The sequence below is a fragment of the Colletotrichum scovillei genome, assembly GCF_011075155.1.
Source record: "Colletotrichum scovillei strain TJNH1 chromosome Unknown Contig00009, whole genome shotgun sequence".
Taxonomy (NCBI): Eukaryota; Fungi; Ascomycota; class Sordariomycetes; order Glomerellales; family Glomerellaceae; genus Colletotrichum; species Colletotrichum scovillei.
The window spans coordinates 5,688,721-5,703,749 of record NW_023336267.1 but is presented as its reverse complement, the minus strand read 5'-3'; the positions used below and the strand labels follow the sequence as shown (position 1 = coordinate 5,703,749).

At 53.6% G+C, this 15,029-nt stretch overlaps 6 protein-coding genes across 6 annotated transcripts; 3 read left to right on the top strand and 3 right to left on the bottom strand.

The window, feature by feature from the left end:
* Window positions 1–181: 181 nt before the first annotated feature.
* HER10_EVM0003412 (FAD dependent oxidoreductase superfamily protein) lies at window positions 182–1,788 on the bottom strand. The gene is made up of 2 exons (XM_035473088.1): window positions 1,074–1,788; window positions 182–1,013 (listed from the first exon to the last, which is right to left on the bottom strand). The coding sequence occupies exons 1-2, from the start codon at window positions 1,614–1,616 to the stop codon at window positions 534–536; spliced, it is 1,023 nt and encodes a 340-aa protein (XP_035329080.1). The 5' UTR covers window positions 1,617–1,788; the 3' UTR covers window positions 182–533.
* A 372-nt stretch (window positions 1,789–2,160) lies between these two features.
* HER10_EVM0009507 (uncharacterized protein) lies at window positions 2,161–3,214 on the bottom strand. Its single transcript, XM_035478993.1, has one exon. It carries the CDS (start codon window positions 3,063–3,065, stop codon window positions 2,331–2,333), a length of 735 nt encoding a protein of 244 aa, XP_035329871.1. The 5' UTR covers window positions 3,066–3,214; the 3' UTR covers window positions 2,161–2,330.
* A 511-nt stretch (window positions 3,215–3,725) lies between these two features.
* Window positions 3,726–5,977, bottom strand: HER10_EVM0012314 (4-aminobutyrate aminotransferase). Its single transcript, XM_035481711.1, has 7 exons — window positions 5,695–5,977; window positions 5,601–5,636; window positions 4,811–5,505; window positions 4,603–4,756; window positions 4,465–4,546; window positions 4,186–4,411; window positions 3,726–4,119 (listed from the first exon to the last, which is right to left on the bottom strand). The coding sequence occupies exons 1-7, from the start codon at window positions 5,832–5,834 to the stop codon at window positions 4,073–4,075; spliced, it is 1,380 nt and encodes a 459-aa protein (XP_035330197.1). The 5' UTR covers window positions 5,835–5,977; the 3' UTR covers window positions 3,726–4,072.
* Window positions 5,978–6,238: 261 nt separating this feature from the next.
* HER10_EVM0011802 (succinate-semialdehyde dehydrogenase) lies at window positions 6,239–8,317 on the top strand. Its single transcript, XM_035481221.1, has 4 exons — window positions 6,239–6,554; window positions 6,634–6,721; window positions 6,781–8,022; window positions 8,083–8,317. The coding sequence occupies exons 1-4, from the start codon at window positions 6,537–6,539 to the stop codon at window positions 8,205–8,207; spliced, it is 1,473 nt and encodes a 490-aa protein (XP_035330133.1). The 5' UTR covers window positions 6,239–6,536; the 3' UTR covers window positions 8,208–8,317.
* A 1,119-nt stretch (window positions 8,318–9,436) lies between these two features.
* HER10_EVM0011334 (uncharacterized protein) lies at window positions 9,437–11,326 on the top strand (the record flags this gene model as incomplete). The annotated part of the gene is made up of 1 exon (XM_035480769.1): window positions 9,437–11,326. The coding sequence occupies one exon, from the start codon at window positions 9,437–9,439 to the stop codon at window positions 11,324–11,326; it is 1,890 nt and encodes a 629-aa protein (XP_035330084.1).
* A 1,981-nt stretch (window positions 11,327–13,307) lies between these two features.
* Window positions 13,308–14,603, top strand: HER10_EVM0009120 (uncharacterized protein; the record flags this gene model as incomplete). The annotated part of the gene is made up of 2 exons (XM_035478619.1): window positions 13,308–14,138; window positions 14,181–14,603. 2 exons carry the CDS (start codon window positions 13,308–13,310, stop codon window positions 14,601–14,603), a joined length of 1,254 nt encoding a protein of 417 aa, XP_035329814.1.
* Window positions 14,604–15,029: the final 426 nt, after the last annotated feature.

Genomic DNA, 15,029 nt, shown 5'->3' with positions numbered 1-15,029 from the left:
TCAAGTTGTAGGTAGACAGTCGATGTTGAGTGATGCATCTGATGACAGATGAAAGCTCTTGTGGAGGGGAAAAGCAAGGAAAAAGAGTGTTCTCGAGGATTTGAGATTAACTCAGGTATCATACAGAGTAGACCAGTCTCTTGTTGACTTGTCATCATATTAGTTAGAATCGTAGCCTGTATCCCCTTCAAAGCTTCGCCTTCACGTCATCCTCCCACAAAGACTTGAGCCCGTCCTCAAGCGGACTATCTTTCCTCTCGATCCTCGCCCTCGACGTCTCCATGATCCTCGGCAGCCCGGTGCTCTCGAACGAAGCCCCATCGCGAATCATGGCCGCCACGCCCTTACTGGAAAGCAGAATCTCCGGCATGCCGTGACCAGAAAACCCAGCAATGATGAACTGCCCCGGCTTCCCAGGCACACCACCCAGATGCGGCATGAAATCGGAACTGTACCCCATGATACCCGTCCACACCCTCTCCGTCGTCGCGCCGCTCTCCTCCCACCCGCGAAAGTGCCTCTGCATGTACCCGTCAAAGTACGGCGCCGCGCCCTTCACCAGCTCGTCGTCCCGGACGTTGTCGAACCACTCGCCCCGCTTGTGCCAAAACATTTGACGCGCGCCGCCGACGACGATGCTCCCGTCCGCCCGCGGGATGAGGTAGTCGTTGTTGCGCGCGTCGAAGCGGATGCCGTACGTGTTGACTAGGTGCGGGCTGTTGGGGCCGCCAGGGGTCGTGATGCGGCTGCAGAGGCCGCGGACGGGGACGATGCGGTCTTCGTATTGCGGGAGGACTTGGGCCGTGTAACCGTTTGTGGCTACGACGACTTTGCCGGCGCTGATGGCGCCGCGCGGGGTCTGGTTGTGATGAGATTGATGTTACTGGCGTGTTGGCTTGCAGGTTCAGCCCCTTTTGGAGGAGACGGTCTAGGAGCTGGTGGACCATTTTGGCTGGCCATAAGTGTGCTGCTGTGAATGAGAAGGCGCATTGAGCACCCTTGACTCCTGAGACCTGTGTTTGGATGATTAGTCTAGATCTCTCGTCATCGATGTTATGGGGAAATAGACTTACCCTTTCAGCATCCTTCTTTGGAGTGAAAGCAACATCCTTCATATTCACAACCCCGGCCTTCACCAATTCCCGATACGCAGCCTCAGTCTCCTTGGCATGCTCCGGATCAAGATACACATCAATCGCCCGCGTCAGATGAAAATCGCAATCCAAGCCCTCACTCTCCACAAGCTCCTTGACGGCATACACATTCGAGGCCTCAAACGCGGCCAACTTGGCCGCCTGCTCGGGACCAAAGAGCTTGGTGTACTTTGGCACCTGGAAATACGTGTCGGGCTTGACGTGCCCGCCGTTGCGACCCGAGGCGCCGGAACACACCTTCCTGGCCTCGAGGATGATGATGGACGGCGGGGACGGGTTGTCCTTGAGGATGTGGTAGGCCGTGGCGACGCCCGCGAAGCCGGCGCCGACGATGACAATGTCGCACGCGGCGGGGAGGTCCGGGGTTGTGCGGTGGTCGTCGAGGGGCCGGGGGGCGGCGTTCCAAAAGGAGGGGACGGGGTTAGGGACCGGGGTCCGGTTTGTCGGCTTTGGTACGGGCATGATTTTTGGGATGTGACTGGATAGGAGGTGGGCTTGGCAGACTTCTTTCGGACTTCTTTTCTTCACAAAGGAGGGGCAAAGGTTTACTAGGCAGGCGAGAAGTAAGGCTTGAGCTGATAAGCAATATGTGTGGACTTTCTATATACCAAAGTTGGGGAAGACAAGCGCTTCTTTGGGCTGGTACTACTATCAATGTACGAACCGGCATGTTTTGATCAGCCAGCGTGCCGTTGAAGTTCAAACGAGACTGATAAGAAGCATCGGAGGTCGGAAAACTGGGATAAGATACATCGGGCATGGGACCCATACCCACCGATATCTCTGTAGTTCCAGCTCCGGATCACGGGTCGATGCTAGTGCTTGTTGGGGGGCTTTGTAACGGAAAACACGGCGAGTGTCCGAGACCGGAGGCCGAACCGGCGGCGGGGGAGTACGGGACCGGCAATTTGCCGGGTCCTCTCTTTTTCTCTCCGAGGTGTGATAAGCAAATGACAGGCGCCCAGTGACATTTGATGCAAGATATCCACAGCGAATCAGCTTCAACCAACAATCCGAGAACGATATCTTCTTCATGGTAGAAAATAATGCATGAAGATTGGTCATTTAGTTCATTATTAAGGGGATTTACCGATTAGAGTGCGAGACCGAGGACCAAACACCCCGTGATCTTTCCCCCCATCAAACGGATAAGGATCCCACCTCTCATCACGCCGTTTACGCCGCGGCCGCCCCCTCCGAGGCGGCTATGATCTTCCGCGCCATCTCCGGCAGCTCGGTCGCCATGACATCCATCTCCCCAAACAAATCCGTACACGGCTCCCCCTCGTACACGGCGCACCACGCCCCCTTGAACCCGCACCCTTTAGCCGCCGACGCATCCCACATGTGCGCCGCCGCGAACCACGCCTCTTCCCCGCCAAAGCTCTCCAGCACGGGCTTGTACGCCCTGGGGTCCGGCTTGCCGATGCCGTCCGCGTCGCAGCTCTTGAGGTTCTCCGCGGGCATGTCGATGCCCGCCTTGGCAAAGTACCCGCCCACGCGCTTCGCGTCGCCCGCCGTGAAGGCCCAGACTGTGAAGCCGGCTTCTCGCAGCAGCGTGAAGCACTCCTTTGTGCCGGGCCGGGCCTCGAGCTCGAGGAAGCGGTCCATGATGTAGGCTACGTCGTCGTCGGTGGCGAGTTTGCGCGGTTCCGGGACGCCGGCCTGGAAGAGCATGCGGTAGAAGAGGCTGCGGAAGATGTCGTAGAAGCGGCGGTAGCGGCCTTGGATGGAGAGGTAGGTGTACTCGCGCTCGGCGGCCTCGATCCAGGCGAAGCTGAGGAGGGCGGGCTTGATGTTGTGTTCTGCGAGTTTGGGGCCGAGACGGGTCTCGATGGCGCGGGGGATGGCGTCGTAGGACATGCAGGTGCCTACGATGTCGAAGACGACGTGTTTCCTTGGTGATGACATGTTTGTATGTGTGTGTGAGTGTATTTGAGTGTGGTAAAGGAGTGTTCACAAAGTGAGATTGATTAAGTGTGTGACGAACTTCTTCTTGGGTAAGGTGAGTTCGTGTGATTGTGAAATTGGTCTTGAAGGTTTATATGAGACCATCACGAACTTTCCAGCCATTGAAAATAGACCATTAACAAGCAAAAAAGGCTATAGATAGCCTCATCACCGGTGCGCACTATCGCCCTATCTCGGCGCCTGGGTCCGCGGGGATGAGCGGGGTATGGTGTACTACCGTATGTGACTTGCCGCGACGATCCCTGTTACCCCAGCCGGCTGCTTTGGCGGATCCGACGACCCGGTTGCGTATCACTCGACGGGGCGACCTGTCCCGAGAGGGTGATGCCCCGAAAATAGAGACCGCAGGCACTTTCCGGTTCTTGCATGATAAGCTACCGGCCGCCGGCCGCGCTATCCGTTGGTTCCGCCCGGTAGTCAGTATCCCCCTCCGACTCAGATTGTGTGGTGCGGTGGTTCGTTTAGCCGACTGGCCGTCTATCGGACAAAGATCGTGGGGAGGGGGTCCTGAATGGGTACACTGAAAATGTGTGTTTTACTAGTCGATGAGGATTGCGACTCAAATGTCGTTGGAAGCTTGATCTAAGAAAGTTTTGTCATGTTATCCGAGTCAGCCATATATACCAAGATGAAGGTCGAAACTATTGGTGATGGCTTTGACTTGACGACTGTTTGCCAATAAAAAGACATGTGCCAGTCACTGGGGGTATCAAATCGTGTTCCCTCGTTTCGTTTGAAAGTTCACTATGATAAGGTTGAGGAGATATGTTACGTTTTCAAGGCCATCATAGGTTCTGTCATTATGGTATCAAAAAGAAAAAGAGCTCTCTAAACTGTGATCCCCATCTTGGGTCTACCGTCGGAGCTGTAAATCCATGCTATGCTAAATCCGCCAAATTTTTGATTTCTTTTCCCGTCCATGCCATGCTTTCGTGATAAAATGTTGTTTACAATGAAGAAAATGTCTTCTCAAATGCAGAGATCAAAATGGGCACTGTAGAGATGTATGTTAGACTCCTGGTCGTACAAGATAAGGTGAGTTTTCCTCCAAGAGACTTACCATGTGCCTCCTCAAAGATGAGCATGGGGCGGAGACGGATAGTCTCCTTGCCACATGCGCCAATGTTGACGCCGAGACGCTTCATCGAGCCCGTGACGGCCGCCGCGCTCTGGGTGTCGAAGGCGACGTAGGTGCCCTGGCCCTTGCCGCGGAGGTTCATGACGTGGTCGGGGTACTTTTGGGCGAGCTTCTCCATCTCGGCGTAGAGGACTTCTCCGACGCGAGCCTGTAACACGTATTAGTTTGCAAGTCATGATGCGTCTGGAATGGGTCACGTACGGTCTGCTCCACGAGCTTCTTCTCGCGGATCTCGTCAATGACTGCCTTGCAGACGATGACGCGGGCGGCATCACCCATCCAGCTACGGGTTCGTTAGCGGGATTCAGATGAAAGACAACGGTGACTGGGACGACATACGTGTTGAACTGGCGGTAGGCCTTGTCGGGGACCAGCATGCGGTCGCCAAAGTAGTAGCCGGCAGTCTGGGCCTTCTTGGAGAATGTGACGATGTCGGGAGGGGAGGTGAGGTTCCAGTGAGCATGGCCCCAGAACTTGCCCGTAGCGCCGAAGCCTAATCATCATATAAGTACAAATGCATAAGTACCCAGGTCAGAGAGACACTCACCAGTCTGGACCTCATCAACAATCATGACAACAGCATGCTTCTGCGTAATGTCGCGCAGGCCTTGGAAGAAGGCAGGGGAAGCGTGGTTATCACCGCCCTCGGACTGGATAGGCTCAACGATAACAGCAGCAACGGGGCAGTGCCAGCTCTGGATCAGCTCCTCCACCTCCTTCAGGCAGCGCTTCTCCTCGGCCTCGTTCTCGGCCGCGTACTTGTCCAGGGGGTACTTGAGAGCGGGGAACGAAGCCTGGGGCCAGTTGAACGAGGGGATATCGAGCTTGTGCACGGCCTTGCTGCGCGTGGTGGACAAGCTGCCGAAGCCGCGTCCGTGGAAGGAGTTCTTGAAGCTCATGATGGCCAGCTCGGGGGAACCGGGGGTGGTGTTGTGCAGGCACGAGTGGATCTCCTCGTGGGACCACTCGGCCTCGCCGCGCTCGCGGCGGCGGTAGAGCATGAAGGCGGCCTTGTAGGCCAGCTCGTTGGCCTCGGAGCCGGACTGGGCGGTGAAGATGTGGTTGAGTCCCTCCGGGGCGGCCTTCATGAGGCCGTTCTGGAGGAGGTCGTGCCAGGCGCCCGAGGGAAAGTTGCCGATGGCGGGTCTGTTGACGAGGGCGGAGATCATCTCGGGGGACTTGGCGGCCTCGATGAGGGTGGGGTTGTTGTAGCCTACCGGGATGGAGGCGATCTGGGAGTAGCTGTTTTGAGAACGGGGGAGATTAGCGAGATGCGGGTCGAAGGGTGTGCCGGGTGAGGTGATCGGCGGCTGCGGCTCCGGGGATATCAGACTTACACATCGAGGTACTTGTTGCCGTCAACGTCGACAATGCTGCAAAGAAGGGTCGTTAGCTCGAGTTCCATCAATACGGCCATTGGTTGCTGCGTACTAGTTTCCGGAGCTCTTGTCGTAGTCGACGACGAAGTGAACGGCGCGGGCGTCAAAGAAAGTGTCGAGCTTCTTTGCGCTGGCCTTGGAGATAGGTCCAGGGACCTCCGTGGTAACCGAGTGCTCGATGACGGCGGGCATCTTGAAGTTCTGGTCTTGATCTGAGCAACTGAGCTGTGGTGATCTTGTAAACGAGTCTTGGAGAAGGTGCGATATAGTGTAAGGTGTATGTATATCTGTTTTTCTTAAGAGACTCTTGAAGCTTGCTTGATACAAAAACTCATCGTCAACTGCTGGGAGATCGAGTATTTATCGTCCGTGGTGACGCCCGAAAGCTTCCGTTCGCCCCTTCTACGTGTGAGAGCCGGGCACGAGCCGGCCGGTCCCGAACCGGCGCCCCATCCGGGCCCAGGCCAAGGCGTAAGAGTGAACCCCGCCAAATCTCCATTGAATCTAGCATGACCCATCCTTAAAAACCCGATTGCGGCTCATGTCAAACACATTGTGCATTGAGGCGTTTTGGGGCGAAAGTTTTAGTGTACAGAATTGGTCTATTTTCTTGCCATTTTCAGCGGGTTCAAATCACAAGATGTGTCAAACCCCCCTCCGAGTGCCCCACCCCGGGCCCGGGCCGGTCCCACTCAAAAACCACAATTGTCGTTCCCACACCGGTATCAGACAGGCGACAACGATATCGCACTGCCGCCAACTTTGACGCCATCGTGAAAGGGTTCATATAAACAGTCGACCGCATGAGGCTGTCCGGCTTACCGCGGTAGTTCTGTAGTCATCAGACCACTTTTCTGCAGGAACCAAGATCGAGGTGCATTACTTTTACTCACAATGGCATCAGCACATCAAGTAAGTGGGGTCCTCCCGTTAGAGGATATGAGCCTCTCAGTGAATGTCATTCGTTTACTAAACTATTGTGATGTTACAGTTGAAAGATGCTTCTCTTCTGAAGACATCATGCTACGTCAACGGGCAATGGGTTGGCGCCAAATCTGAGAAAGTATTCTCAGTCGAGAGTGAGTAGTACACCACCACATCAACTCGGGAGGAGCAGCCAAGCTGACACTCTCACCAGACCCTTCAACCCTCACCGAGGTAGCAAAGTGTCCCGAGTTCGACGAGGCCGACACCGAAGCATCCATCCTCGCCGCCCACGATGCCTTCAAGTCCTTCCGCAAGACCTCTGCACGCGCCAGAGCGCGCCTCCTTCGGAAATGGTTCGACCTCATGATGGAAAACGCCGACGACCTCGCCAAGATCATCACCCTAGAGAACGGCAAGCCTCTGGCCGACGCAAAGACGGAAGTCGGCTACGCCGCCTCCTTCTTCGAGTGGTTCTCCGAGGAGGCGCCCCGGATCTACGGCGACACCATCCAGGCGAGCAACCCGAGCTGCCGCCTCGTCACTCTCAAGGAGCCTATCGGCGTCTGCGGCCTCATCGCGCCGTGGAACTTCCCCGCTGCAATGATCACGCGCAAGGTCGGGCCCGCGCTGGCGGCCGGGTGTACCGTCGTCGTCAAGGCACCGGCCGAGGCGCCCCTGACGGCGCTGGCGCTCGCCGAGCTCGCTCACCGCGCGGGTATCCCCGCGGGCGTGGTGAATATCATCACGGCCCTGGATAATACCGTCTCCGTGGGAAAAGTGTTGACGACGCACCCGATCATCAAGAAAGTGTCCTTCACAGGCTCGACGGGCGTCGGAAAGCTGCTGATGAACCAATGCTCCTCGACACTCAAGAAGCTGTCCTTTGAGCTCGGCGGCAACGCCCCCTTCATCGTCTTCGAAGACGCCGATCTGGACGCCGCGCTCAAGGGCCTCATCGCTTCCAAGTTCAGAATCTCGGGCCAGACGTGCGTGTGCGCCAACCGGATCCTGGTCCACAGCAGCGTGTACGACAAGTTCTCGCAGATGGTCGTGGACGCCATCAAGAGCTTTACCGTCGGCGACGGGTTCGCCGAGACGACGACGCACGGCCCGCTCATCCACAACCGCGCCGTCGCCAAGGTCGACGAGCACGTCAAGGATGCCGTCGCCAAGGGCGCGCGGGTGCTTCTCGGCGGCAAGCCCCTGACCGAGCTGGGGTCCAACTACTTTGACCTCACCGTGCTGGCGGACATGAAGCCCGGCATGAAGATTTGCTCCGAGGAGACGTTTGGCCCCGTGGCGGCGTTGTTTGCGTTTGATACCGAGGAGCAGGCTGTCGAGCTTGCTAACGATGCGGACGTTGGTCTTGCTGGGTACTTCTTCAGCAAGGACGTGTCGCGATGCTGGCGTGTGGCGGAGGCGCTTGAGGTTGGCATGGTTGGCGTAAACATCGGTAAGTTGTCCAGTTGTGAGAGTATTTGATGTCAGGCTTTTGCTAACGAGCTGCTTCTAGGAGCCATCAGTGATCCCGCCGCGCCCTTTGGTGGCGTGAAGCAGAGCGGATTTGGCCGCGAAGGAAGCAAGTACGGCATTGACGAGTTTTTGGTCACCAAGATGGTTATGACTGGCATTGAATAACGCCGCTTTTCCTATCATGATTTATTTTCTTTCTTAGACTATACCCTACCAAGTATCTTAGATGATAGAATAGTTTACTCTTCCACGAAAAATGGCCCTTTACTTAAGACCACTGCCATTGGTATCCCCTGGCCCCGCCGGGAGTGTGAGTGATAGAGATAGAAGCGAGATATTGAGAGGAACTAAGGTAGTTTGTCACCCACCTGCCTAACTTCTTTAGTAGGCAGTCAAGCGTAGCTTACTCACAATGCTCTTAGTGTCATTATTTGATAGGAATCGTAGTTCAAAGCCATCACTTTTGAAAGCCAATAGGCTATCACGGTTGGAATGGTCGTCAGCAAGATGAAAAAGAAAAAGGCAATTTCAGACCACAAACCTTACCATGAGTGCAACCAGCTAGACCATTAAGGTGTAATTCACCCTTCCATGTAGAGAACACGCTTCTTTTTGGCTCTGGGAATATAATGACATGAAGGTCATGACCCATATTCCAAGTAGGCTCCGTGGCTCCAATCCACTAATCTAAGGTTGTGTATTGCAGGTTTATACTGACTTCCATCAGGCACCAAAAGGTACTCCCTTCCCTTTGAGATTCGCCCAGTCAAGCCACTAGGGGACCTTGGTCTTCCTATCATTTTAGTCTAGTAGTCCAAAGATGGGCACCTGCTGGACGATAAAGGGGCATGAAGAGATTTTCCTACAGGTGAATCTCTATTATCCTGAAAGAACACAAAGAAAAGGTAGATCATTCATTCATTGTCCAGTTGGGTACCTTCTGCCTGAATGTGTGCCTTTTTGGCAAAACCCTCACCGAGCGACCTGTCACCCTCCCTTTGTGCCGACCTGGAGCCTCAGGCGGGAGACAACCTGAAATATCTTCACTGTAAAGAGGTCATTTTATCCATCTCAAAGTGGAGTCAGGTGACTTCTAGGCAGTACGGGAGGCAAAGTAATGGACTGAAAGCCTTTCACATTCCCGTCCATTTGAAAACCTTCTTCTAGCACCTTGGAGGCTGTAGGCAGATATTCTTTCTCCCTTCAGAAAAAAAACATCCTGCCTATTAATACTCGACCGGAACACCTCTTCTTTTGGACCGATTTGCGCCACGTAAATTCTACTTCTTCTCAAATCGCGCGCCTCTTTCGGAAGATCACGCACAATTCGGTCTACTATCAATTGACTCAACGGTCTCATCGCATGCGTGGTATCTGCATACAACTCACTCAAGATGCCGCCAAAGGCTCCCATCCAGCAACCTGAAGTCTCTGACGATGATTCCGGTGAAGATAGCATCGGAGCCATCGAAACATCACCGACAATCTTGGCGCAGCCAACGGAATCTCAACACAACCAGCCCCAACCTGGAACTCAGAACGCCTCGACCCAAGCAATTCCCATTCGCTTGACCAACCCAGTGAAATACTCGTCCGAGTACTCTACCTCTCCGGACTCAGCAACTCCATTCCTTCAGTCCACGAGCTCCTCATACGAAGCACAACCGCCTTGGCCGTCGCGCGAGCATACTCCGCCTTCTGGGTCTGAGGATGGTCCGCCCAAAGGCAAGCAGCTGCCATCAACGGCCGAGCAGCCCCCCCAGAAGCAAGATGGGCCCTCGGACGAGCAACTTCAAACTCAACTGCAACCGAAACCGGAACCGCGATCAGGCGATCAACTTCCTACCGACACGAAGCCTGCACCCTCACCACAAAATGTGCCTTTCATTGACGATGACAACCTGTCCAAAGACTTCGAACAATACGAGAAGGGAAGCAAGCTGGTGCTCACCTACCAAGCTCCGCGCCGACCTTACGGTCGTTCCGAGTATCCCAATCCTCCAGGCATCGACAGCGATGACAAAGTTCTGTCCGAAGCCGAAAAGCGCCTCTCTCGCACTGGCTTGGTCTATAACGACCGACATATCAGCAATCCTATTCCCGATCAATACAAGGCCACTGTCCACCTCACCGTCGTGAAAATCATATCCGGTGGACCTGTTGCTGGCACTCAGGTCATTCTGTGCAAAGTTGACGAAGCCAATTACGATGACGGAATGTCTAAGAAACAAAAAGGAACCTTGCTTCGAAGTGTTTCACTCTTGAGAACGAAAAGCACACGGGTGAAGAAGCGATTCGCCAGGTCCTCGATCGCGAACTTGTTCAGCCAGGAGAATGCGGGTAGTTCCTCTCTATCTCGAGGGACCGGGGGTAAGAAAGAACCAGACGTCGCCGGCAAGGCCCCAGTTGTGGAATCTCTCGCCGGTGAACGCTTGACCGTGGGTCAGCTTGCAGTCCTCAAGGTGTACGATGCCATGTTCTACCCCTTCCAGTATGGAATGTATCAAGGGCCCTGGAAGGTGACATCTAGAGCCGATCAGGAGCACAGTCGCGAGGCCGGTGCTTATAAGCATCTCTGGACTTACAAGAAGACTGGATATCCACACCTTGCACCTCAATACTACGGATCCTGGGCCATCAAGCTGACGACTACAAATTCAGCTGTGGAGGACAAGCATCGATTCGCCAGAGCCATCATCATGGAGTACATTGAAGGCACCAGCATTGAGGAGCTTTGTTTCCGGACCGCCAAAGAATACCTTCTAGTTCCTCGAAACATGAAGAAGTGCAAGTTGGCCGATGGCACAACTTGGGATTTTGATAGGAAGGTTCGCTTGGACGTCTTCGAGGAGCTCCTGGTAGGCTACGTAAATATGCTTCATCGCGGGGTCAACCTGCGTCTCGATCCCCAAAACATTCTTCTCACGGGTAAACGCGGAGATGAGGTTCTCAATGCAAAGCACCCTCGTGTTGTGGCAATTGACTATGTCGATGCGATGATCGACGATGAGAGGAAGGAGCCTCTCAGGATCTACCAAATTTGGGAGAAGCCGCCTCATCCCTGGGGCGAGACGTCTTTGCCAAAGATGCAATACTTTCACGGCTGGTTTCCCCATCATTGGAAGCCAGGGCACTTCGACAGCTGGCTAATTCGCACTTTCGGACAACTTGACGACCCGAAGTATACGGATCCCAATGATTCGAAGAACCCTAAACTGTCGAAGGCCCGTCAGGCATCAAAGCAACCTGAACTGGACCAAGACTCTCAACCTTCGCATTCTTGAGCATACGCAACGCGAGTGGTGAGGGGATTTCTATCATGATACAACGGAGACGACGCCTTGGCATTGATCACCGGCCAGGAGACACTGAATGTGGCGGACTGAAAGTTTGGAGTCGGGGTATGGTGGAGGAGGCACATCCACAAAGTGATACCAATACATTAGATTATGGGATGAGCATTAGGAGCATTGGAACGCGAATGAAGCAGAGATGATTCTGATGAAAATATTAGTCAGGGTTGATCTTTTCCAGCAGGAAGCTCATTGCTGTCAGTAGGTAGCTCAACATGGAATCGCTTTGATGAAGCCCGCCTGACTTGGTGCTTTGATAGTGGTACACAGAAATTGAGAATGTTTTGAGTCGCAGGCTAAGCATCCAGTCCACTGCGTGCCTTTACGCACTTACCTCTGTTTCCGTCGTTACTCTTATCCCTGTTACTACTGATAAATGAGGAAACACTTAGCCACAGTCCGCCCTTACAATGCAATTCCTCTTTCTGTTCTGCAAGAGGGCCTTCGTCTCTCTCCAAGTCATTGTGTTTAGGTATGGGTCTGTAAAGTCTGCCCATCGCTTAAGGCTGTTTAAATTTCACGCAAGGTTAAGCTTCCATTCAGACGTTCTTTGCAATTAGGCCAAAATCTTGCAATTTTTCATAGCGAGACGAGACCAAAAGCGCGCGGAGGCCTTGCGGCATCGATCTGCTCGACTGGCGAAACTGGGCAAATGTGATTCCCCAGATGAGAGTGCGCTACGAGGTCCGAAGCCCTTAGACATCGCATCGAGCTTCTCTGGAAGTCACTTCGTGAAGGGCTGGCCACTTTGCACCTCTCATCTATCAGACACTGTGTCGATCTTCACTGTCAGTTCCTGCGGAACGCCAGACCGGATCCAACGCTCCCCCCTCCCCCAAATCTACGCGGGAGTTCTTCCAAACTAGGATCTTTATCAACATCCGAAACGATCGCGCCAGAGTAGATGTAGATGCGCAGCATACTGGAACTTGCCCAAATCGACGCAGGATACCAGGAACAAGTTGTCCGTATCCTCCAAGGTCTGAACAGCGGCAGCAACGTACACGAATGCCACGGCGACCTCGTCGCCATAGACCGCCCTGAGACGCGGCATGTCGCGGATCCAGCTATCATCTAACTCACTCTTACCCTAATCTGATGAGGCTCCTAGACGTCTCAAAGAGCCCCATTTACAATGCGTGGGAGAATGCATTATCATAGTCTTCGAATCTCTGGAAGTGTCGCGTATGATCCAGCGCATATGCAAGGATGGTTGGCTAGTTGCCTTGTAGGCGGTAGTGGAAGGCTTTGTTCGCTTTGGGTGTCATAGGAAATGGCAGAAGGCTCCGGATGTGTGTCTTGGAAGAGGCTGTTTGAGTGAGGGTGGGATGAATGTGACCTGGTAGAGAGGAAGTGAGATAATGGCAACATGATCCGCCAGTCGACCTAAAGGTAACCCCCTTCATCGTGTCATTGCCATCACCTATCCTCATCTGTATTTTCCTTGTCACAATTATACTGCAAAGCTTTGCGTATAGTCTTCTAGGAATATACACTCAAAGAAAGAGACTCAAAGGGAAACCAGTAGGGGTAGTATTTATAAAGGTAGTGGTAGCGGTAGGGTAGTATTCGTTTAGTAATAAACATGATCTTAATATGGAAGATGTGATGTATTTTAGGACGAGGCGTGAATAAGGTAGAAAGAATCTTGAATCATCTGCCAAGTACCATACCTCACCTAATACCTGAGGTACCTCACCTCATCATTCCACAAGCAATCCCACCTTTTCTCTCCGGAAGGTTCCAGATCTGATTCTTTCCTTGCTATCTGAATACAAAAGCATCTGGAAATGGTCTTCCGCCTCTTCTTTCCTTCGCGCCTTTTCCCCATCGCACCTTCTTCACATCACGTCGTTCTCTACAAACCCGACGACGACCAGTACTGCCCCCAGAGAAATCGATTCGCCTCACGATGGCATCATCCCTTCTGCTTCTGGATGCCATCATCCAGCGCGACCCTCTAAACGACCATTTGCCACAAAACCCCCCATCCGCAGGCGAAAGAAAGCGGTACACTCATAAAGCCAGCGAATCGGTGGCCCAACTCGAGATTGATTTCGATCTGAAACTCTGCGACTCATCCGAACTCGTTGGCGAGGGCGTGACTCTTTTCCAAAGAGCGCGAGATGCTGGCCACTTCATCGGCACGGATTTTGGCCAAACTCAGCGGCCCCCCAAAGACTCAGCCTTCGTCATCCACAATGAGAATATGCTAACGAAGTGGCTGTACAAAGACGTCTTCGCCGGTGTCGTTTCTGGATACCAGGAGACTCGCACATACCAAGCGACCCGCACACCTGTCAACAAACCCGCAGTCAAGATATACAAGCGGCACACAGACGTCCAGACTCTTTGCGAGCACACTCGCACGGTTGTCGCAAAGGCCCAGCGTAATTGCCCCAAGAGAAGCGTCCTTGCTGGACAAGATTTCAAGTACACTTTCCGCTGCGACATGGACATGAGGAAAGGTACGCAACCGGGCAAGACCATTGACGACGAGAGGAGTAAAGTCGTCTTGAACATTGAGTTCAAGCAACCATATGTCATACCAATGGAAGCTTGGATTCGGTCCGCACGACAAGGTGATGGCGAACTCGGCGCTGGCAAGAAGATCCTCGGTGGCAAGAAGACCGCCGCTGGCACGAGAACCATCGCTAAACCCAGTGCCGATGAACAGCCAGTCATCATCGCCCATGACTACACTGCCGGCAACTATCAAATCAATGACCTTTCGAACCCGGATGTCTATCTGGATATCGACGACACCAAAACTCGAGTCACCTAGGAGGATGACGAGCATGGCCGTGGAGCCGAATCTGACGACGAAATGCTTGTCGACGCAGAGTCCGACGCTGACCAACACCGAGAGGCGGCAGTCACCCGACAGCTGCGCCCCGGCAAGAAGATGGACTGTAACGTTGAGATATGTTCTCAACAAATTGGCCAGTACTGTAAGATTCACAGAACTCGCTATGGGGCGATTGTTACGGGCGAGTACATCGCCTTCGCCTACTTCAAGAATATGCGCATTATGGAGACTGCGGCTCGCCAAATGGAAGAAGGTCTCGGAAACATCTGCGAGCTTTATCTCGTTCCGGACAGCGGAGAGTGGAGAGCTGCTATTGCAGGCTTCCTCGACAGAGGCTACAAGGACTTCATTTATGTAGAGGCGGCCAAGGATTGGAGACCAACGCCCCCACCCAGATAGACGAAAGAGGTATGCTCCCTGGCAGCTACCTATCCGGGAAGGATTGTACATGAGGTTTCTTATGGAATTGTTGAATTCTCAGGCAGTTTCCACAAACGACAACTTTGGTCGCAAGTGTAAGGTGCATGGCCTCAGCCGGTTCATCGGTTCATGAAGGAGGGGGAGGCAGACATCCAGGATGACATTGATACTGGAGCCGAAGGGACTCAAGGGGGCCGCCAATTTGCAGAGAATGAGAGTTTCTAGACAGATTGTTAGATTTGAATGACAGTCGCCACATATGACCCTACGTTTCACTACTGACATCACTTGATATGGCGCACTACTGTCTAAAGTGCTAGACTGGCGGTGCGTTAAGGCTTCAGATTACGATTTACTGAGCACCGCCGGCTTAGTGCCTCTGAGAGGCTGCTGTGGAAGTTGGTG